Genomic DNA, 13,652 nt, shown 5'->3' with positions numbered 1-13,652 from the left:
AAATCTTTACACAAAACCACACTGTTAAAAGAATAAAGGAGTGCGCCTCTGGGGAGAAAGCCTTTGCGTTCCACTTACAAGACTCACATCCAGAATATTCATATTAAAAAAGGTAAAAGAAAAAGTCAGACAACCCCAATAAGAACGTCAGCCCTACTTGAAGATCTCAGTCCAAATGGGTGGATGCTCAGAGTTTTATTTCAAGATGCATATGTATGCTTATATGAATGACCATGTAATATCATATATATTAGATATATGCATATGTCATATATATTCTATCTAAAATGGAACTATTTATCAAAGATTATTGTAATAATTGCAATAGTCATTTAGCCCAATTTCATTCTTATATGCCTACAGTCTTCTCCTTTACCCAAAGTTACAGGTATTATGACAGAAAGCAAGTCATGTGTGTCTTAGACTGACAAAGCATCAGTAGCTTTCAGTGGGAATCAAAATTAAATCCTCTGAGGAGACATGTTTCTGTCGGCTGAAATTAGACAGCCGCACTGTCCTCACCTCTAGTGTCCCCTTAAACTGCTTTATTTTCCTTACATCTTACTCTCTAAATAGATTCTAAATAAAGTGACTCTGCAGTTTAGAATTTGCCTCTCTGCCAATAACGAGAGTGAAATGAGAAAGCCTCCTTCCTCTGCCCAATTTAAGTCCCTCGGGTCAGTATCAGAGCCTGGCATAGAGGAAGGCAGGCTAATGGCTGAATACTTTTCCAAAACCAGGAAACACAAAGAGAACACAGCATCTGCCTTTTAAAACAGAGTACAGAACTAGAGGGCGGAGTCACAATTGGAAACTAAGAAAATTAAATTACTTAATTTACTCGAATGTACAGCCCAAGTTTTCTGTTCTTGCCCTCTCCTCCTCTCCTTTCCTGTCAACACACGTGTGCACAAATGTGCATGAAGACACAGATGCAAATATCACGCAGTAGGAACAGGTCCCTAATGAATTCTTCTCTTCTCTCCACCTTTTAGACTTTTTACTCCCATGATAATTATAAAATGTCTCTTATAATTTATATGTTTAATATATATCGTGCATACATATATAAAATGATAGATGATTTGAAGATTATGTACTACTAAAATACACATTGCACTAATTATAGATATTATGTAATCCTATTCACTCACAGATGAAGATGGCAGATGGTGGCGTTCAAGTAAAAGGTGGATTATACAGATTATGTACTTTTATTTGAGCCTTGCTTTATGATTGTGTGTCTTTTTTTTCCATAACGAGTCAGGGCCTCATTATGTAACCCTGTCCTGAAACTTACTATGTAGATTACAATGGCCTCAAACTGACAGATATCTGCCTGCCTCTTCCTCCATGGTTCTAGGATTAAAGGTGGGCACCGCCACGCCTAGCCTTCATGTATCTTTTTGCTATACCATGATACTTGATAAATTATTATTTTCCTTTCTGTAATATATATATATATATATATATATATATATATATATATATACACATTTACCTACATAATTGATATCCTTCAAAGTTAATTGCTTCAGCATAAGAAATTTTTTTAAAACAAAATGGGACTGATTCTAGGTCTGACCTGTATTTCAAAAATGAGAATCTTCACATCGTAAAGGTGACATTTTTGATAAGTGAGTCTGTTGAAAATTGGATTGTTTCAGTCAGAAGTCTTACCTCCCACATCCCATCAGACAAGGTATTTACGGTTAGTTGCTTTTTCTCTGTAGATACCAATTACCTTTTCAAAGGGCTCCCCAAAGGGACTTACCACTTGACAGTTTGTTTAAACTTTAGCTCAATGTACAAATATGGTGCAGGTGAGATCCAATTTGGCTGTCAACCTACTTGACCCTTTAGTTTTAGTTTTAAAAAAAAAAAAAAGTGCTTCTAGCTTTCAGATTCACTCAATAACTCACAATTTTGCTTGGTTAATTGATTGCTTTGTTTTCAGTTTCCTTAATTTAAAGATCACTTGATTGTGTTTTTAATTTCACAAATGGTCAATTTGTGGGAATTAGCTTAATTTCTGGAATTTCAGTTCTCACCTCTTCTCTTTCAGAAAGCAGTAGGCATAACTCAGTATCAAGCCATAACTTGAAAAGTGCATTGAATTAATAAAACTGAGGTTCTTCATTTTCTGAATATAATTGGGCTAATGTCAGATGGGCATTTGTTTATTAAGCAGGTAAAGCTTTTTAAAGAGGCAGAAAATGATGCCTGGATGAAGTGATAGCATTTCCTTCTGAGTGTAAAGTGATCATCAATGCCTGAGAAGAGTCCATGTCTGAGTTCATTCTAGAACTCCATTCACCAGGGTAATTGAAGTGACAACAATATGTCCATGTCTAAAAGAGAGTTCTAGCTTCATTGAGGCTAGTTCATGTGATTAAACCTCTCCAATTTGTAGTTTTCTGAAATGTGAAATAAGAATGTTTAAGAATATATAACATGTGTCTTACCAAGACTTTGCTGAAATTCAACACCATAGTTCTAAAATTGTTTGGCCAACTATGACTCTAACAATATTTGTAGTTTTTAGTGGAGTATGGGACTCTTAGTGTGCTTCAGTAAGGTACTGAATACCCTTGCCACCTCCTTAGACTCCAGAACCACCTCTCTGAGGGTTCACCTAAGATCCTTGATAATAAGAAGCTCCTTTAGACCAGGATAGATATGTCTTGCTGCATGAGTGTGTTCTGAGTAGTCTGCATCCTTAGTATACTCCATAAACCTTGTTGGAACTTGCTGAGGTAGTTTAGCAGGGGTTGTCCCATTATACTGATGACTGAGGCATGGTCATCTAAGAAACTACTACTGTGCAACAATAGAAAGAGGACAGACAGACATTTGCATAGACATAATGATGGGTCTATAAGAGGTGAAGAATCTGACCTCTCACCTATGACGTGAAAATAAACATAAATCTCAACCTTATAAGATTGTGGTTATAATCCTGTGAAACATCATATTGATAATTAGCAAAAGCACTCAACACATAGTTAAATGGAGAGTAAACAGAATCTACGATGGTAGCAGACAGTCTGTGACGGCAAAGGGATATGAGGCTAGAGCATCAGCTGAGAGCGGGAGTTTGAGACACTCGATCAGTAGTCTAACAAACTCTACTCTTCAGCTCACTAAAAGCAACTGTGCCAACATTCATAAACATTCTAGAAAGAAATTAGAGCAGAGAGCATTTCACATTCCCTTCCAGAATTCATGGTGAGTAAGATGGGACTACTATAGACAACTGGGACTTGTTTAAAGGAGCTTTGCCTTTGATGACTAAAAGAAAAGATGATAGTTTTGAAGTTGTTTTTGTTTTTTCTTCCACAGTAATTAGTGAGCACCAGAAGCAGAAACTGGCATCTGTGAGCTACTCCTTTCGCTATTCTCTGGGCCTCTTTTATGAAGCAGGCGTGAAGATTAATGTCCCTTGGGCTGGCCAGTACATCACCAATAACCCCTGCATACGCTTCATCTCCATTGATAATAAGAAGCGCAATATAGGTTAGTGCTCCCATGATTTCCCTTAAACATAGGAACAATGGTGGGTGTAGGTTGAAAAAATGGTGTTTAATTGAATGTTCACATGGTGAGCAGAACAAGTGTTTAACTCCAAGCCACAGGGGATAAAACTTAATGTCTCATTTGCTCCGTTATGAAATGCACAGTACAACCAGAAAGGTTTCTCAGAAAATTGTTCATCACATGGCTTGTATTATTGAGTTCTTAAAAATAGTGTCTGAAAGTTTAAGATTTCAAAATGGCCTATGTTCTATTGCCTTAATTTGGATTGATGTATATGCAAATGTTTTTCTCATTGTCTGTTTCTTGGTGAGATTCCTTTCGGTTATTTGGTTTGTTTATTTTTTTTATTTTGTAATTGCTGTGTTTCCCTAGCTAAATTAAAAAGTGAATTTTACCATGCTTTTAAATCTATCACTTCTATATTATTTTGATGTCTGTGTACATTTCATCTTTTTTAAATGAGGCAAAATTGGTCTACATGAAATATGATTAAAGTGTCTGGCAAATGTTTTGTGAGAACCTTCCTAGGATTCAGTAAACTCTACACTTTACCTTTTGGTAAAAATTAGTTTTAAATTTTAAATTTGATTTACAAAACCATGTGCTTTAGAGGCAGAAGCAAGCAGATCTCTGAGAGTTTCAGGCCACCCTGGCCTTCAAAAGGAAGGAACAGGAGGAGAAAGGGAAGAAGGAAAGGAGGTAGGGAGGGAGGGATGGGGAGGGAGGGAAAAGAAAAAGAATGAAGGGAAGAATGAGAAGAAAAAGAGAAAAGGAAGGAAAGATGGTGGAAAAGGAAGAAAAGGGGGAAAAGGAAAAAGAAAAAGGGAAAAGAAAGAAAAGAGAGAAGGAAGGAAAGAAAGAGAGAAAGAAAGAAAGAAAGAAAGAAAGAAAGAAAGAAAGAAAGAAAGAAAGAGAGAGAAAGAAAGAGAGAAGAAAGATTAAAAGAAAGAAAGGAGAGAAGGAGGGAGGGAGGCAGAAAAATTGAGTCACAAGAAAAAAGTAACTGATTCATTTCAGAAAAGAAACATGAGTGTGTATTCATTGCTGTGGAGTTGTGGTGCTGCCTAGGGTAATGCTTTTCATAAATAAACTGCAGTGCTCTAAGATGACAAAACTCCAAGAGGAATTGCAGTGAAGTTTGTTATGGTGCTTCACTGCACAGTGACATTTCATCAGTCCATTAGTTAGTCTTGCCTGATAAAATCACCAACTAATGTCTCTTGGCTTGCCAGAATTTTATGATAGGCCTAGGCTGCTTTTTCTATCAGAGCACACAATCTAAGAAAAATGTTTCTTTATAACCTAAAACTCCCCAAGGGCTGTGCTGCTTATGTTAACATGATACCACATCTATATACGATCAGCAGCTCATGAAATACCCTGTAACAACTATGGGCTTTAGCTGCTACATGTAACCATCACAACTCTACAGCTGCTTTGCTCTGAGGACATGAAAATAATCCCTGATCCTCTCAAGTTATACACCATGAATAAGACATTATCTTTGGTGTGTTACTTTGTAAGATAAGAGATCTATCAGGGTATATATTTAGCTATACATAACAAAAATAGACATGTTTAAACAACATGAGGTCATTTAATAATCCACTATGAAAAATTGATCTATTTCTTAGATTGACATGTTGGAAACATAAGGTGCCTCTCAGTGGTAAAGCATTTGTCTGATACATGCAAAGTCCAGTCCCTAGCACAAAATAAAATGAAGAAAAAAATTCACAGATTGAACGCTATGCTGATTAGAATTTTTATTACTATGACAAATGCCCAAGAGTTCAACTTCCAAGGAGGCTGAATATTACAGCATATGTTCTCTCATAGATAGATATAGACACACATGTTTAGAGACAAGAGTCTCACTGTATAACCCTAGATGGCCCAAAACTCACTACTTACACTAGGCTAACCTGGAACTTCATAGATCTCTATCTGCCTGTCTGCTTCCCAAGTGCTGGAATTACAGGCTATACCCAACCTATCTTCCAGTTTTTATATTTATGTATTTATATAGGAGTGATTGTGGATATAGACATGACACTGGACAGAGAACTATAAGAAAGAAAATTAAAACAAACCAAAACAGAGTTTAAGAAGGACCCATGGAAGAAGCCATACAATATGTGAGGAATGAACGTGGGAATTACCAGAGACAGGGAGGCACAGTGAAAAGTAAGAGCAGCCGGGGACAGAGGGTCACGCAAAGCTCAATGTGGATGAAAATGTCATGCAAATACCTGATCCATTGTCTCAAAGTTTTTTAAAGATTTGATGGCAGAGCAGAATTATCCACCTCGTAGAGAGCAAGATGCTAAAATAAGGAATTAGCTGCCTTTTTCGTCTTTCCTCTTTTACTTCTGATTTTCAGCCTATTAGGTGTCCTGCCACTCAGTAACCCATCTCTGGAGGCATCCTCACCGACACATGCACGGGAGATCTATACTAACCTCCCAGGCAATTCGCAATCCAGTGAAATTGACAAACAGCATTACTTGTCTCAAAGCCCTCATCCCAGTGAGATGATATTTGGAGAGTTAGTTCAAGTCATAATGATTACCTTGGAGTCCTAAGGGTGGCATCTTAGCCCAATAGGACAACAGCCTGAGAGAGAGAGAGAGAGAGAGAGAGAGAGAGAGAGAGAGAGAGAGAGAGAGAGAGAGAGAGAGAGAATATTCCCTTCTCTCTATTGCTACTTTCAAATAGCATGAGAAATATGGCAGGAATATAGCAAGATAGCAGGTACTGTATATCAGAAAGCAAGCCCTCACCTGGAACCAGCTCAGCCAATGCCTGGATGGCAGGGCTCGCAGTCTTGAAAATTGAAAAACAAACAAACAAACAAACAAACCTCCATTTATGAGAACTACAGAATCGCCTTAAGGTCTCACTCCCAGTTAGTTAGTTAGTTAGTCAGTCAGTCAGTTAGATAGTTAGTTCCAGGGATCGAAGCACATTAAAGCCTAGCAGCACACTTCAAAACAACCACCACTGACTCTGCTCCTTCCATGGAATCTATCTAATAGTTCTTTAGTCTGCTCATTTTCATATATGCATATCAGACCTGAAATGCTACCTGGATTAATTCCAAATTAGCCACTAGTGAGGCAAGTGAGAGTATCATGAGTCTGAGGCGGGTGGGATTATCACAAACCTACATGAAATATACTCCTGGAGCTGGGATCACAGTCCGGTGAGCCATAAGAAGAAACACTGCCTGAATAAAGGAAAGTTTTGTTACAGAGAAAGAAGGCACGCTGGTGGCTGTGCAGCCCTCCGCACTTCCCACCATCTTCCAGCAGAGTTTCATCTTATGTAGGAGGTAACATTCTAAATTTATCATAAAAGGAAAGAATCACATATAATCAAAATTACCCTTTAAGACCCATAAAACTACATGATATTTTTGAGAATGGCAAAAAAAAAATCAATAAACTTAATACAAACATTTTCCACCTTTTGGGTAGATTTCAGTTTCCCTGGATAAGGTTAGAATAAAGAGCTGGATTGCATGCCTAGGACACAGTGATGTTTTCTACCAGGAAAGTCAGACAAGACAGAAAAAAATAGTCGTATTTCTGAACAGACTAAGTTTTCTCTACGAATGAGGTGGGAGGGCGTGTGAAAGCAACCACATAACACTGAAGTAACAATTTATAAAACTGAATGGATCTGAAAAAGCAAAAAATAATATCAAGAATCTCTCATGGTTGTCAATTTTTTAATAATAGATATTTAAATTTCTCTTAATATCAACAACCACACAATTTTAAAACTGAGGAACCAGATGAGTCAGAAGTCATGTTTTGTTATATGCCCGTTGAGGTGGTGTTTTAAGTCACCAAGAAATACCTACCTTCTTTTGTCAATTATATGGAAAATAGCCTATTGTGCATGCATTAACTTGTGTAAAGCCTGAAGTAATAACTTTTCTTAACACAAAATCCTACTGCCTTCACCTAAGCTATTTAATTTTTTTCTATCGGAGTCCAGAGTACTAAGTGTGTCAAGCTAACTTAACATGATAGTAATGCATTTATAATGTAATTCCCTGCATTTTAGCAATATTGACATCTAAATGGACAAGTAAGAGACATGTTGTTTCTGTAGCTTCACTCATAGCCTTTGGGTTATTTTCTTGAATCAAAAACTAGTACCATAATACATACACAAAAATAGAGGGGGCTTTTGTGTTTTGTTGGGATAGAAAATGTAAATATACATAAGATATACAAAATTTACCAGGATTGAGACCACAAATGCAGTCTCTTAATAAGTCTCCAGAGACAGAAGATGCAGTGACCCAAACCAGATGAAGGTCAGGGCCCACTCATTTGTCACATGTCAGCAACAGGCAGTAAGTGCAGAATGCCACAGCCAGAACCAACTTTCCCTTTAGGCAAAGGAGGGAAGCTCCATTGTGTACCAGACCCAACTTCAGGTGCCATCACTTTGAGTACGGTGAGTATTAGCTCATGTTTCCAGTGTGTTGTGTGGGACACTGGTTCTTCAGGGGCTTTTTTTTTTTTCAATGAGCTCTGTTATCAAATCAGACAGATTTATGCTTGCTTTAAAGAGTTCAAAAAATAGCTCATTAAAAGAAATATCTACAGAAAAGACATCTCCATTTCTTCAAGAATTAATGTATTTGATCTAATGTACTTGATCGTGGATCATTTGAAGGTAAAGCAAACCTATGACAGTCCTTCAGTACGCACTTGAGAAATCTGGACTTGATGTTATCTTTTGTGCTTCTTGTGTGGCAGGAACATCAACAAGATTGGTCTGTCCCTGAAGGCATTCAGTGTGACAGAATTAGACTCTAAGATAGTGTAGGTTTAAATAAAAAGTCCTTTACCATATTAATAGTTTGGATCTTGAATGTCCCCTAGCGGCTAATGTGTTTAAGAGACGTAATCCTCCCTTAGGAAGTGATGCAAACTTTGGAAGTGAGACAGTTACTGGGCATATTTCCTTGAAGGAGATACTGGGGCCACAGTACCTCTTTTTCTCTCTATTTTGTTTCCCAGTCATGAAGTCAGCAGCTATGCTATGGTGTGCTCTCTTCCCCAAGCCCAAAAGCAAAGAAGTCAAACAAGCATGATCCAAAGCCTGCAAACCCCTTAGCCAATGTAAACCTCAGCTTTTATCACAGTACTGCCTCAGATATTTATTGCTGTAGTGAAAAACTCACTAACTCACTTGAGTAATTTTTGAAAAAAAATTAAGGTTAACTTGGGGAGATTTGGACATAAAATTAAGACCTAGATTAAAATTCTGGTAAGAAAAAGTCTAGCAATGTCTTCATCCAAGAGTCCTGAACTTGTCAGACTATTTTTAAGTAACAAACACATGAAAATTTTTAATGGCCTAAGTATGATAGATGTTTCCTTCTTGATCAGCCCAAATGGATGTTGATCGGTAGGTAATTCTCTTCAAAGAGGTTCTTCAGAAAGTTAAAATTTAAGGAGATGGACGTGCGATTACCTGGATTGATCCTCATATGTTATATGTCTGTATCAAATTACCACTTTATCCCATGCATAAATTCAATTAGTATATGTCAATTAAAAATTAAAAGATGTGATGGAAAGCTGACTCAGTGGTTAAAAGCACTGTCTCCTCTTTCAGAGGACCTGAGTTCAGTTCCCAGCACCAATATAGCAGTTCACAACTGTTAACTCCAGTCCCAGGGAATCTAATGTCTTCTTTTGGCCTCTGTGGGCACTGCATGCACATAGTGCACAGACATACTGGCAGGAACAGTAGTCATATATAGCAAATAAAAACTTTTTACACATTTTTATATGTTTAAAGAATAGTAGAATAAAAATGAAACTGTTAATGGACCAAGAATCTTCTGTCTTTTGACTTATTATGTTCACAGTCAACCAAATAAGTTGATAGGAAAAAATGGACTGGGCCTCCAAACAGTGCACATCAGCTAGGCTCACACCCTGCCTATTAGTGCACAATGAAGTGGGGGAACACTGATTCTTTAAGGCAAATTGACCCTTTTACTTATGCATATAGGAAGAAGAAAAGTGGTTTTGCCAGTTCTTGCTATGATATGTGGTATTTTAATCTATAGAAACCTGAGTAGACTTGTATAGATGGTAAATTAGCTTCAAATATAAGTGCAAGTCCTTTAATTTGTAGTTACCACAAAGGGCAAAAAGTGAGTAATTCTAAGGAAGACCACAGACTCAGTAGACAATGTTGTTCATGTAGAGAAGGCAGGAATGTGCCACATCCATATGTGTTTACCATCTGAGATATATGAAGCCCCTCAACTTGAACTTGAACTTTAAACTAAGCCAAGAGTTAAGTTGCTCATATTCAACTTACTCCAACCACTTACTAGTTGTATAACAATAAATTGCTTAACCTCTCTGTATCTCCCTCAGTACTATGAGGAAATGTTAATCCCTAAGACTTATTGAGGAACAAACAGTTTGAGTAAGAACTTCAAGTCAGAACTTTACATGGCAATTAGCAAATAATTCAGTATGTCTGGTACTTACTATTTATAGACTTTAAAGTTCAATTTAGATATTATATTCTCTAAAGCAAAGTGTGTAACATAAAGGTCCAAGTTAAGTGAATTTTGTCTTCTGTTACCAGTACATTTAGGATTCTGGACAAATTAGGTAAATAAAACCTATTAATGATCTTGAAAGTAATTGATCAGATTTTTATCTTGCATTCTTTTTCACATTTGCAAGACATTGATGATCAATGAGTGAACAATGGATAATAATAGAAAGCAATTAATACAATTTACAGCTCTAGAATCATAATGACCAATGGACATGATGGAATAGTTTTCAACATCTGATCAAAGATACCCATTTAACTCATTGAAAAAGAAGATAAATAAATTTGAAAAACCTATCTTATCACATGGAACTTATTGTTGAAAAAATTTTATTGGGATAATTTAATAGCAAATGATAATATATACTTCCTTTAATTAAAGGAAGTATAAAATAATATGTTATATACTTCCTTTAATTCTTTTTGTAATATTACAAAATATGTAGGAATATTTCTCATTGGCTATTTATTGCATAAACTTTTTACATCAAGAAAGAGAGCATAATACAAGAAGCAAAAAATGATTGTGATATATCCAAGACCTTAAATCCAGTCTCCTTGTGGTCACCTAATGAATTTTCCTGATTATTCCAGCTAAGTGGACCATCAGTGATATGACAGCATAAAATAATCTGCTTTGAGATTTGAATGATGTGAAGTGATTTGAATCTGCAGAAAATGAAGTCTAGAGAGGTAAAAGATTTATAAAGAGAATACAAAAAGAAAAAAGAAAAGAGAAAAACAGGAAGGAAGAAAGGAAATAGCCATAATCATAATAATCTGTCATGTTTCTAGCTCAGGTTTCTGCTTTAACATCTGAGTTCTCAGAGAAAATATCAACCTTGGTACAGTGGGCACTAACAACTTACAAAGGCTGTTTTATAGAAAGAGAGGCTTTTAGTTCAGTTATAAAATGGATACTTCTCATGTAAGTCAGGTAAGACATTTTAATTAAGAGAAGTCAAATTCTAATTGCAAATAGGTACTATGATAATTATGCAATAATATATATAGATACATAGATGATAGATATAGATAGATAGATATTGATGATAGTACCAAATCTTGGAGTAATGACTTACAAGGAAAATTTTTATATTTGAGTAATATATATTGAGTTATCTTTAGAGTAGAAAAATATCTATACATATATAATCATATAACATATGTAAACACTTATATAGAAGCACATGTCATAGATGCAAATATATTTTAAAGTAATAAGTCCAGGGTGTAAAATGCTCTCATTTGATATATATTTCTCACATTTAAAACAAAAGTTACCTTTATTAGAGAATGAAATAATTCAGCCTTTTTGTAAGGAGAACATTTGCATACAAAGTCAGACCAAACAACAGACCCCTTTTAGCCTGTGGTGTCCCTGTCAATCTGTCCTCAACAGGAGATTACATCTAAGATAACACTTGTCCACCCACTCGCCAAGCAATTTGTTTCAGTATGATAATTAGTGCCAGAGTTGGAAAGAAATAGAATATCAGCTAAATATTTATATCAAAAATAGTCTAAAATATGAAGTATATTACTGGCATGCATATCTGTGTGTCTGTGTCACACACACACAGTGACAGTTTCTTTCAGCTAGGTTAAAATTCTAAATATTTTACCTGTATGTTTTTTATTTTCAAATTATTCAATTGGAGAAATATGCACAAATGAGTTTTGAATGTTTTCTTTGTGCCAGTCATTGCACAAATGATTGAAGATTCCAAAGTCCCCAACATAATTTCATGAAGTTTGATCAAATGGGAGATTCTGAAGGTAAAAGATACCATTTGTGTTTGGTTCATTGAGCCTGCTAGAAAGTGTAAATTCATGTAAGGATCTCTATAATCCAGAGTGTAAAGATTATGGGCTTTTGGAAGAATACATAGAAGCTTTTGTCATGACATACCAAGTAATTCTTTTAGGTGAGGAAATAATGGATAAGCCTGAGCCATATAGAGATTTTTAAGTTGTTTACATGTAAGTTACTCTGCAACCTTCTTATAACTTCTACTGTCTCAAAATGACCCTGATCTGAGCAATTGTTTTATGGTGTTGCTTCTTTGCTGGGTGGAGAGCTGGTGTCATATATTAAAGCCCAGGCATTTTTTTTTTTTGCAATGTTTTGGCTAAAATTAAGTAGGAATGTTTAAATCAGTTCCTTTGCAGAATTTCCTGTTAGCTGAATTAATATGGCAACCCTCACATCTGGACAAGAACCTTATTTTGAATTAAGATAGAATTCATCCTCTGGATTCAAATACAGAAAGCTCTAGTTGATGTTTCCATAGTACCTGCGACCATGTTAGCTGTTAGAAGAGACAGAAGCTGAACGAGGCTGTGTCTGTGAGACTGGGCTGTTTTGAAAGATCTTCAAGTTAAGTCCTTATTGCAGTCTGAAATGAGGCTGTCAGCACTCCAAGTTGTAAGCCAGGGCTCAAAATAATGTGTGCTGCTCAGCTTCTCAAACAAGTGCCTGGTCTTCATCATTCTGAAGGCATCTCAAAACCTTTGCAAGTTGAGAATGGTATTGTGAAATTGTGTAAAACTCAGACAGCTTGTGAGCCTCAGATCCTGGGAAACAGCAAAGGCTTGAGCTGGATGAAAGCTTGACAAGTCTTCATTGTGGTCCATTTTTATCTGTGACCATGACAACACTATCCAGAAGAGATGGGATCATTCCTTTACCTAGAGGCTCTTCAGAAAACAATTTCACCACTTCCCTTACTGTCAAGAATTTCATCTCAGATCAATCTAAATGTCTCATGGGCTACAGAATTGATGAGTCCTGACTGCAGAGCCTGCTGCTCTCACCAAAATTAGAGATTCTGTCTTTCAGTGCAAATAAATGTCATCACTCATCATACATGCTATATATCCACTGGTCCTTTTATCTTAAACACTATTGAAAATAAGAGGTAGACGTTATCATCATGGATCATAGGGGTGAGTATCTAATGCTTAACAAATATTTTCTGGAACAGCTGTATTACATACCTACATCTGAAGAGCCTTTCCCTAACTGTGATACAACATTTGAGAATTAGTAACTTAGCACTGGCTATCCACTTAGCTGGGTAAGAAAAGAAGTGGCTAGACAGCAATTGTTTCTTCCTTAGGCAAGCTAGGGACCTGTTACTGTTAACCTTAAATTACAGAAAATGAACAAACTCTCCATTTACATGCTAGATATGAAGGCCAGTAAAGAATATTTGTGAATATCTCTGGCATCTTCTGCGCTGCCTCCTTTTAGATGCCCAATGGCTATCAGGATGACTGCACTATGAGGTCTCATCAGTGAGATCTGGAAGTTTTGTTGAAAGTTTTTCTCAGAGAGGTATTCTCAGTAACCATTTTCCCAGGTCCCTGGGGAGTACACATCTGCTTTTAATGGTACCCTGTAATGTACACCTTGATTTCCGAAGTTGCACTTCAAAGGATCCTGCTGTTCTCTTTGTGAAACGTATTTCTTTTAATACTTAGTTGAAAAACAACTGTGCTCC

At 36.4% G+C, this 13,652-nt stretch overlaps 1 protein-coding gene across 2 annotated transcripts in view; it reads left to right on the top strand.

The window, feature by feature from the left end:
* Rnls (renalase, FAD dependent amine oxidase) overlaps positions 1-13,652 on the top strand; it is a 260,555-nt gene that overhangs the window by 199,876 nt on the left and 47,027 nt on the right. For both annotated transcript variants that reach the window (XM_034496709.2, XM_076919161.1), the window contains exon 5: positions 3,343-3,516. In XM_034496709.2, coding sequence (XP_034352600.2) covers positions 3,343-3,516 — 174 coding nt within the window. The remainder of the gene's footprint in view (positions 1-3,342; positions 3,517-13,652) is intronic.

The sequence above is a fragment of the Arvicanthis niloticus genome, chromosome 1 (assembly GCF_011762505.2).
Source record: "Arvicanthis niloticus isolate mArvNil1 chromosome 1, mArvNil1.pat.X, whole genome shotgun sequence".
In the NCBI taxonomy this organism is placed as follows: domain Eukaryota; kingdom Metazoa; phylum Chordata; class Mammalia; order Rodentia; family Muridae; genus Arvicanthis; species Arvicanthis niloticus.
This window is presented reverse-complemented; position numbering and strand designations above follow the sequence as displayed.